Raw genomic sequence first — 10,790 nt, forward strand, 5'->3', positions numbered from 1 at the left:
CCGTCCTCCCAGCAACACGGATTTTTTTAAAAAGAAAGGCATAATAGAAACTATTGATGCAAGTGTAGCTTTTAGTGAGGTTTCACCTATGGCTGCACCTCTTTTAAAACTGGTTATTTTAAATTTAGGATCAAATTCATGCTTGGAAGCTCCTGAATGCCTCTGATTTGATATTTCTTTTCATGTTGTGAAGGTGAATAGTATGGTCTCCAGTGAAACATTAGCAAAAGGCACAGCTGCACTGAACCCAGCAAGCAGGGAGAATGTGAGTGTACGCTAAGGGTCCTAATTCATAGATGTGATATTGAACTGGTGTGTTTATAGGCCTTTGGTGATATTTCACACATGATTTTAAATGTTTTTACTGTGTAGTGAACATTCATATATTTCCGTATAGATATGCAGTCACACACACACGCACACACACACCATGTTTTGGGTGATTCACTCTGGTTCCTGTCAGTTATGTCCAGCCACGCAGGTATGGTAGTTATGTCACTCACTCTTATTTAACCTGGCAATGCTGATTGCCTATGCCTGGAGCATTGGTATAATAATATATTGCAGTCTAGTCCAAATCTATGGATATACACCGACATTCCTTGACTCGCGTGATCCTCTTCTTCTTTCTAGGGGGCTGAAGTTCAGGGCAATTGAGTGTAACTGTCATAGTGGTGAACTTCTTAGGTTTGCAGAAGGAACAGGACTGAAAAGAGCCTTCCTCTTTGCGGACGTGCCTTGGGATGTAGAAAGAATTGCACTGGCCATAGCAGAATCTGTTGATAATAGTATGACTATTGCAGCCTTCTTCATGGATGGTTTGTTTGAGGGGCTGAGTTTTACACCAATCCCTCTTAAGATACTTGCGTTCAGTGACGTGTAATGCTTCCTGGCTAGACTCCAGCACCTCTTCGGCAGGCATTGGTGTGCCAGTTCCCCGATCTCGGTGCCTTGAACCTGGCTGCTGCTTTGTCTGCGTTTGCTCTGAATCATTGGGCTGATCCTTGTCGGGAGGAGGGATGGCTCCCTGAGACCCACGACTCTTCTTTTTCCCCTCTGCTGTGGGTAACAGAAGTCCAGCTAGAAGAAGCAGACCACCAACAGCATACACTGTGCGGACCATCCTAGGTAGGAGACAGTGAGGAAACAAAACACAATTGTGGATTTCATATGAAATCTGCAAAAGACAAGTGTACAATATTTCCTCTGGTCTAAGAGAAAAGTGTGTAAGAGAGGAGAGGTACCCAGCCTTTAATAGCTGGAGAGACACTGTAGTGTTAAATGGAGTTGCAGAGAGCTATAAATAGAGTGATCCCATTTCAAAAGTCTCTAGGTCAGTCTGGAGGGAGTCTAAGGGTAGCTCTACACTATGGGGCTAAGTCGACCTAAGTTACCCAACTCCAGCTATGTGAAAAATGCAGCTGGAGTTGACAATTGTGTGTAGTGTATATCTTCTTTCACTTCCTCTCTCCACGTACATTGCACCACTTTAAGTGGCTTGATTCTCTTCTCTCCTCACACCATTTTCACTCTGGTGTAACTCCATTTCCTTTGATGGCGTTATTCCTGGTTTACACTGGCGTAAGAGGGGAGAACCAGGTTCAGAAATGCTACACTTGCTTAAACTCCCTTTGCTTAGCAGAGTATAACCTATATCATATTTACCCATTACACAAGCCTTGGACTTTGGCCCACTGAGGGGTGCGTGTAATGGAGTCTAGGTTGGTGTAACTCAGAAGAGAGACCAGTGTAACATGAAAAGCAACTAAGGTTCTTCTGGCTCTTTGGCACGTTGCACAATGGTATGAGAGGCTTCATACCGGTGAATTTGGGTCAGTTTGCAACACTTGAGGAAGTGTACTGGTTGCACCAGGTTGCAGGCCTGGGAAATAAAATTTCTAAAACTCAAGCCAGGTCACTGAGGGGGTGCATGTTTCATTCCTGCTGGGGGTAAACCCCCTCTGATTGGGTGCTTTCCCCACTTGCCCGCCTCCTGAGGAAGAGCAGCCAATCAGGGCTGCTGCAGGAAGCAGGCCAAGCTCTTCCCCCAGGAGCCAAAGCTGTTCTCACAGGAGGGGATTGATAAGGGGTGAGCAAAAAGAGCCCAGAAGCTCAGGGCAGCTCTGTTCCCTCCTTCCCCTACCTCTTGGAAGAAACAGGATAGCTCCTCTCTGCTCCTCCACCTCCCCTAGCCCTCCCTGCAACACGTGAGTTGGGAATGGGAAGAGGGGTTAAAAACCTCTGGAGTTGCAGAAGGAACAGATGTGAGATGGGGGGTGAGTGGTATACCTGATGGAGGGAAGGGAAGCAGAACAAATATGGGGGCAGAATTAATGGAGGGCAAGGGAAGAGAACTGATGTGAGGCTGGAATGTGCAAAATTGGTAGAAGCTGATTTGGGGGGTGAGGGTAGAATTAATTTTGGATGGGGAATGGGAAGATGTATGGGTGATAAGACCCTCCCCACACACTTTTTTCAGACCACTTTAAGCTCTGGACATTGCATTGATGTGACTCAGTGTCATGATGTGTCACGCCCTATCTGCCCTCCCTGTGTCTGATGGCATAGGTATCTTCCCTCCCTTCTACCAGCTTCTGAAGGTCTCCTTTCTATCTAACCTCTCCTAGTGGCTGGATCAGGTGTGGATACCACCCTTACTTGCACCAGATCCTTTTTGCCACCTGTCCCAGGTGAAGCAACTGCCACACCTCCCTTCCTCCAATCCATGAGCTCAGCACTCCCCATATTGGATCAGAAGCGCTCCTGTGATGTTTGTTTCACATGTTCTGCCTGAGACTGAAACAGATCAGATAGAGAATCAGTCAGACATTATGAGAGCTATCTAGAGAACACAGATTGAGAATCACTGCCATAAAACATGCATGTTAATTTCTTAGTTCCTGATACTTTCAAAAATTGCACAAAACATTTACATTATGATGTTCACAGATGTCCCTGATTGAAAGAATGAAAGAGGTAGAGTTAGGAGTCCCTGGGTTTGGGAAGATGTTATACGACATCTAGACTTGCTTATGGTCCCAAGATATTATTTTAAGTGTTTTTTAATAAATTGTTAGTGTGCCCAGAGATTGGGATAGGCAAAATAGGTAAGTGCATTCACTTTATTGATTTAGATTAACGTATCAGGGTGTGCTTGTGTTTGAAAGGAACTTCATACATAAATAGATTGAAATACAACAAATATACACCAAGCTTAGCATTCTTGCTTGATCCTCAGGAGAATATAGGAGGGTTGCTTTTAATATCTAAATGAAATACTGAACAAGACATGCAGTTTTAATAACCTTAAGGCTCTGACACAAACCAACAACAATGACCAAAAAAACCTGGGAAATTCAAATTGAAGGTAACACTACATAATTTCAAGTGTCAGCTTGGACTGAACACGTCCTGCCTTTTTTCAGTTTGTATTACAACCAAAATGTTATTCAAACAGGTTTCTTTTTGAATTTAGTTTCCATATTTTGTCTTTAAACTAATTTAAAAGAAGACTGGTTATAAAACACTGTTTATTTTCTCAGGAGACCAGAATGACTCCATCCAGGGCTGTTCCCATCTATTTGTGTCCACACTATAATTAGACAGTATTTTTAAAGTGTTTGTTATTTACTCAGGATGGTGCCAGAACCTTAAAAAAATACACCGTACCCTTGCTAGAACACGCATCTATATAGGGTGAATTTGCATATAACGTGGTCGCAGCCATGGCTCCCAAATTTAATTACTTTAATTGCAATTCATTTTAAAGCGGTACCACGCATGGATCCCAAATCCCGCGTGCTAGAGAGGGTCCGGTGTAATAGTCATTGCACAAAACAGAAAAAAATCACATGCTAGTTCCTAGGCAGCACAAGGAACTTCAGGTATTTGTTTAGAGTTCCATTGTTCAATTGGTTATTGCCAATGTGCGTATTCCTAAAAAGCCGAAGCACCGTTTTTGTTTTTTAAACTTGTCATCTGTGTGTCATTCCCCTTCTTCCCCCATTTTTAAAAGGCCCTCTGAATGGCAACCTGTGAATGGCTATTCCAGTCTGTCATATAGGGCCCAGTCCTGAAAACAATTACTACCAAGTGTAGTTGTTTCCATCAGTGGTAAGCACTACAGCCCAGGTTCAAGAAAGCATCCTTATTCAAAAAGCATTAAAGGCTGTACTTAACTTAAGGAAATGTAAGGCAGTAATTGTTTGCAGGATTGCGCCCCTCCACCCCCAAAAGATGGAAAACACGTTGTACATATTTAAAAGGTAGATTGGGTCATAATGAAAATTAGTGACACAGAGAAAACATTTTTCAAAATTCAATGTATTGGCAACTTCAAAAAACAATTCAGAATAATAAAAATGAATGTGATCATTCGGAGCTAGATTGTGCCTTAAACTGCACCATCACAGGAGTAGCCTGGGTGCGGGGAGAGATTGTGACTTGCTTATTTAGTAAGGACTTCACTTACAGCCCTTGAAAGGGTGCAATTTATTTCCCTCCGGGCACCCACCCATCTCTGCTTGGGGTGTGTGGATCTATGACTCCACCCACTCTTTGCCTCACCCACTTCCTCCACCTGGGTTACATCTAAAGTGTAGCTCCTACATTCTACACAAGACCTGGACCCAAGATAATGCCCACATGCAGGGGATTATTCCTCTGCATGGCCCCATGATATAGGAACAATGTAGTCCTTTATGAACCAGAGCCTTATCAAACTTAAATTTTGTAGAACTTTAAAATTCAATACGGCAATAAATTACAAGTGACATTGTGCAATAAGGTAGCCAGATAGTTTCATAATTGAAATTTGGTCAATCAAACAAAATCTCTCATTAAATAAAGGGTCTGCTTCCTTGCATACCATAACTTTACCTTCTTGTCTACAATGGAGCTTATGTGCACATGGGCTCAGGCCCATACATCTTAGATTCATAGATTCATAGATATTTAGGTCAGAAGGGACCACCATGATCATCCAGTCCGACCCCCTGCCAAATTCTTGAATGCCAAGTTTCTGAAAAATGTTCAAGAGCAAGGTACGTGACATTCTGGGTATTACAGAAACACTGGCAGAATCAGAAACGTGAACTGAAAAATCTCCTTAACAATTCAGTAATTACAAACTACAAATATAAAGGCCTAATCCAACTCTCATTGACTTCCATGGAAGCTGGATCAAGATCCAATAGCATTAACATGACTAGCAAAATTCCTCAAAATCAATTCCTCCTCTACTTAACTGCCAAGACTCAAGTTTAGAGTTCTGCTTTTCATCTGTACAGGTCCAATCCTAAAGCCAGCAGAGGCTTTGTATTGTCTTCAATGGGAGCAGGATTGCAGTCCAACAGTAATTCTATTTTACACTTATATGGTGCTTTAAATTTTCTAGAGGCTAGTCTCTAATCACCCAAGAAGATCAAGGAGTTTAATGAATTAGTGATGGCATCAGTTAGAAGAAACATAAAAACCCTTCCATTTCATTATTAAAAAGTATTTGTGAGTTTTTAGTTTATGTATGCTTTCTGCTATTGATTAAGGATCTCAAACAGTCAAATTTAAAGGCACTTTAGTTCCATTGTGAACTCCTACACTAGAATCGTACTGAAGTATTATGACAATGCAGCTTGCTTTAAAATGTTGGGTAAAATCCTGGCTCCAATGAAGTCAATGGTAAACTTTCATTAACTGAATCTAATGGGAGAATATTATGGGAAATTTCCAAACTGTATTTCCATAAGATGCAGGGCTGCTGGAATCATTTTTATAGTTGGGGTACTGAGAGCTATTGAACCAAACTGCAAACCCTGTATATAATGGCAACCACTTCAAGCCAGGGGGTGTGGCAGTACCTCTTGTGCCAGCACCTATGATAAAATGTGATTACATATATTTACTGACTGATCCTCATACCGTATCCAGGGAAACAATCAGATCCCAACTTCTTGGCTATTATGCAAATTAAGGAGGTTTGTACCACCTCCCGTGTCTCCAAGGCGCAAAATATTTGTATTCACAGTTTATTATATGAAGTATAGTAATGTCCTTGCTTAATGTTTCAGTAATGCACCTGTCTGAAGTACAGAAAAAGCAGTGGAAGGGGCAATCCACAAAGAGAGATAATATTTACCAAGGTTAGACTAACAAAACCAACTTCTCTGGTTGGTAGGATTTCAGATGCACTAAAATGGCAAGTAACTCCTGGTGAGTAAGATTGTAGGGAAACCACTCTACACAATGCCAATCTATTTTTCGGTCAATGATTGTAATGGAAATGGAGAATAATACAGAAATTAATGATAAAACTGAGTGCCTTTGAAAATCCCTCCCTTGATCTATTAAACTACAGTCCCATAAGAAATCAGGACTAAAACTCTGCTGTGTATCATGAGTATGTGCGTGGGCCACATCCAGACTTGCCTTCCCCATGGGAGTAGTCCCATTGTTTTCAATAAGATTATGCCTCTCAGTGAGGCTAGTGGAATTTTGCTCCACATCCATTGAAACTACTGATGTGGTTTTGTGGCAGTAGACAGTAATACACATTCAAAGGCGTGGTGCTAAGGAAAGCCTTGCACAATTCTGGCTTGCATAGCAGAGACAAAAACAAATATCCTAGCACAGTTAGTGTCTAAGCTCTAGGAAGAACCAAAAACATTTGAGCATGAGTGCTACTTCTTATTTCTACACAGCATCAGTGGCTTGGATACTTCTCAGTAACCTATAGTCCAGATGGAAGGGAATGCCAGAGATTGCTCTTATAGTTACCAATATCAGTATGTAAAATCCAAAGGAAGCGGGGGCTAAGAATTAGCTGCCACCCAGAGCTCTGAGTGCCTCACAAAGCATATAACTAATCCCCAAAAATTCTAACAGGCCGCATGGCCACATACATTGTTGAGCTCCCGGTTGATTTATAAATCTCCTTGCCATTGGAGTGGAGATCTAAGAACAGTATATATGCATCTTATCCATATTGAGAACATTGTTGATTAACAAAATAAGACTCGCTGTGCACAATGGTAGCTGGGTGAGGGGGGACTTTATCAGGAAGAGGCTCGCTGTGTTAGTTGCATTTCCAGAACATCCGATGAAGTGAGCTGTAGCTCACGAAAGCTCATGCTCAAATAAATTTGTTAGTCTCTACGGTGCCACAAGTCCTCCTGTTTCCAGAACTGGGTCTTATGTAAAGATAAGCGTTTTCAGATGCAAAACACGAAGTGATGCTATAGGCTTCCTTCAGCAGGGCACCCTTTGCTTTCCGGCTTCCCCAGAAGCCGCACTGTCCCATCCATCTGTCTTCCACACGTGTAAGCCCCCACCACCATAGTACCTAGCGTCCTAGCCGAGCCTTGATTGTCATTTACCAAAACCCCGATCGCAGTCAGCTTCCCTCCTCACAACATCATTGGGGGGTGGGGGATCCGTGGGAGAAATGTTTGTGATACACCCGGCACTGAAGGTATCCGTTTTCGCTGTGTTCTCTCCGGTTGTTGCAAATTAAATGATCCACTTTAACATCAGGCCCAGTGGCTAAGCAGGACACTCCTACCAAAGTTCCCCGTGTTGTTTCGCAGGGAGATTTGCACCTCTACTCTATAATCTTTTTAAAATCAGGCCTGACCCTGATGAAGCAGGCTGGGTACGTCGCGTCTATGCACCCAGCGCGGACGGATAAACCATTAAAAACACTGCGCTGAAGGAACAAACCTCGCCAAGGAAACACATCGCACCAGGGACGTGGCGAAGCCAGCCCCTTCCCGCAGACATGCTCGCAGGGCAGGGGCAGCGCTCCCGGGGGAAACAGAAGGGTCACCAGCGGACAGGGGCCTCATCCCTGCGCCCTGCTTAGCGGAGAGGCGTGGGGACCCACGCGGGGTGTCCCCTTCAAACCTCTTCCCTTCCCTAGCGGGGCAGAAGCGCGAAGGCTGGAGCCGCGGAGCTCGGGCAGTGCCGGAAAGGCAGCGCTGTGCGCTGTGACCGGCCGCTCCTTCGCGGCTCTTCCCGGGAGAGGCTTTGAAAGCGCCTCAGCCCTTGGAGCCCCGGGGCTGCGCGGGGCAGGTGACTGGCTTCCGCGCTGCGGATTTTACGCGCAAGGAGACTCGCTTTTAGGGGGGCTTGCAGAGCCGGCTGGGCAATCAGCCCGGCCGGGGTCTGGCAGGAGGCGCAGGGGGCCGGGAAAGGCGCAGGGACGGCAGTGGGCTCACCAAGCCGGCGGGGGAAGCGGGAAGAGCGCTCAGCTGGGACCAGTGGCCAGTGCGCGTCCTCGGGCAGCCGTAAGCCAGGGATGGCAGGCAGGGGAGCCGATCCTGCGCTCCGGAGGCAGCCGCGCTTCCCTAGCAGATCGGGGGTGGGGGGGTCGGGAGCAGGACCTGGGCCCGAGCGGTCGCTGGCTTTTCTGCACGCGGGAACCTCCGCGGGGCTCGGTTTGGATCAGCGCGGCGGCCCGCAGGGGGGAGCTAACAGGGGCCGCTGGGCTAGATCCAGCGCGCAGAGAACTGGCAAACTGAGGCAGGGCCACGGACAGATCTGGGAGCTCCCGGGTGGGACTGGTCTGGGTGCTTGTGTGTTAACGTGCCCGAGCTGGCACATTCCCCGAAAGAGGCAGGAAAGTCGCCAGGGCAACAACAACAGCAGCCAAATGCCCTGGGCATCCGAAAGGGGGTTAGAGGGAAAGAAGACAAGCGAGTGGGTCGGTGCATTTCCAGGTCCCCGCATCCCAGCTTTGAACCGTGCGGTGCTTCCGAGCGGCGAACACCCTCCCCGAGCCCGCCCCAGGGAAGAGCCGCTGGCGGGGGAGGACACGCAATGAACCGGGACAGGGATTCCGCGTGTCTTCCCCCGCCCGCCGCGCTCAGCCCACGCTCCAGCTCCGCGCTAGCTACACGGGTCGCGCCAGCGAGACCGCAGGCGTCTTCCGGCACCTTTGGGGCCACGGGAGGGTTCTGGGTGCGAGCTATTCAATCCTGCAGCACCCGGAGCTTCCTGCAGCACTAGACGGGCTAAGGCAAACACCCCCTCTGTGGGCTGCATCTGCCCCGCAGGGCTCTCCTGGGATCGCTTCCAGTCCGGCTGAGAAGGGCAGGCCAGCCTTGAAATAGACACACTTATCTTTTATCGAGGAGTGTTCAATGGAGACCATCCCTCCAGAGCCCTAGAAACTGACCGAGCCCGGCTCGCTGGGATCGCGGCTGGGGCTGCAGCACGGGGCGGGGGGAGCCCTGGTACCTGGGAGCCTCCAGCCAGGATCCATGCTTTCCCCCCAACCCCCCCTCCCCTCGTGTTCAGTCACTCCTCGCAGATGCCGGGCTGGGATTTTGCTGCATGTCTGGTGGGCGCCGAATCCAATTTGCTGGGAATGATGCTGTAGGCGGAGATGACAGGCAGAGCTAATTGGGCTTTTGCAATCCCTCTGTTTGTCTAGGGAGATAAATATAATAGCGCCCTAATCTCCAGTATTGCGAGTGGAAATACCTTTCTGTCTGCTCCACTGCATCTGAGCTGGGGAGGGGGTGGGAGAAGGGGGAGGCTCTGTCATTCCTCGGAGGGGCTGTTTGGGAAATCAAAGGCCTCAAGACTTTTGCAAGCCAGCAATTAATGAAGGACTATTTCTGTTAAAGAGAGGGAAAGCGACTGGGGGGGAAGGGGCGAGAGACTGGATCAAACCAAAAATCAGAATAATGGCGAAATAGAGCACCTGGGCCAAAGGTATCCCTGGCGTAACTCCCCTTACACCAGGGATGGGCTAGCACCGAAGTTATCACCTTCTTGTCTCCTAAAGAGCTGGCCGTGTTCATGCCCCGGAGAAGCCTGTATAAAGAGAGATCGGTAAGAAATAATCGCCCCACTCACCTGCTCTGGTTGCTGCTCCCCCTCCTGTGAGGTCTGTGGTCGGAGCGGTGAGTTCTCTCGCTCTGCTCAGGTCTCCTGCCTGGGGTGGGTTACTTCGCTGGCCGGCGAGAGGCTGCAGTGGGGTAGGAGCCTGGAGCTGCCAGTGAGTCCATATAGAGGGAGTCGCGGATCTTGATTACAAATTGCAGCAGCGCCGAGCTGTCTCCCATTTAAATGTCTGCCAGCTGAGATCTGCTCTCCAAGCCCCTCCAGATCATTGGCCAAGCGCCTCCAAAGATCGTGTTATCCGCCCCCTTTAACGCTTCCATAAACTTCCACCAGGGAAAGCTTTCAGTCATCTCCAGATAAACACTCGGCTACTTTCCTCTTTCAACAGACTCGGTGCTAAAGGTCACCCCCAAGGAATTGTTCTTGGAATGCACAGAAAATCAGATTTTCCACCTCCATTAAAGTCCGATATTTAAGAAGAGTTAAATATTAAATCCTCCCTTCCGTTCATAGTGTAGGGGGCCAGGAACTGCGTGGAAAGCGATTTGCACACACGATCTCTTCTCCAATAACACAAAGCAGATAGCGTTGGGGGGGGGGGGTCTATCCGCTAGATTAGCACATTTACTGTTAGTTTCTAACCTGGTCTAGTTAGGAGGGGATGGCTCCAGCAAGATTTCTGTGTCTCAGAGTTGCAATACGGTGCCATTTCTGACGTTTGTCCTTAGCAAATATGCCCGGAGTTATGTAGCTTTGGTAATAATATTGGTAAGGGGGGGGCGATTAAAACATGTGAATCACGATCCGATACCCACACGAGTAGAGCTTTATCAATGAAAGGTTTCATCCCCGCAAGAGCCGTGACACCTCCTTGTCTTTCCACAGCCAGAGGTGTGTGTGTCTGAATATTGAGGTAGCTGTCAGCAGCCAATGTTTGCGTCTACAGT

The 10,790-nt window shown here is 47.2% G+C and overlaps 1 protein-coding gene across 2 annotated transcripts; it reads right to left on the reverse strand.

Moving 5' to 3' along the window:
- Window positions 1-428: 428 nt before the first annotated feature.
- GREM1 (gremlin 1, DAN family BMP antagonist) lies at window positions 429-9,933 on the reverse strand. 2 transcript variants are annotated; one of them, XM_073350684.1, is made up of 2 exons: window positions 9,856-9,933; window positions 429-1,124 (listed from the first exon to the last, which is right to left on the reverse strand). In XM_073350684.1, exon 2 carries the CDS (start codon window positions 1,121-1,123, stop codon window positions 569-571), a length of 555 nt encoding a protein of 184 aa, XP_073206785.1. In that variant the 5' UTR covers window position 1,124; window positions 9,856-9,933; the 3' UTR covers window positions 429-568. The 2 variants fall into 2 exon arrangements, with proteins under 2 accessions (XP_073206785.1, XP_073206786.1); XM_073350685.1 differs by lacking the exon at window positions 9,856-9,933 and having other exon boundaries at window positions 429-885; window positions 1,096-1,123.
- Window positions 9,934-10,790: the final 857 nt, after the last annotated feature.

Source organism: Lepidochelys kempii, chromosome 6 (genome assembly GCF_965140265.1).
Source record: "Lepidochelys kempii isolate rLepKem1 chromosome 6, rLepKem1.hap2, whole genome shotgun sequence".
Classification (NCBI taxonomy): Eukaryota; Metazoa; Chordata; order Testudines; family Cheloniidae; genus Lepidochelys; species Lepidochelys kempii.

Excerpts from the sequence above, each read along its gene's own strand:
- GREM1 (XM_073350684.1), bottom strand. The coding sequence starts at position 1,123 with ATGGTCCGCACAGTGTATGCTGTTGGTGGTCTGCTTCTTCTAGCTGGA.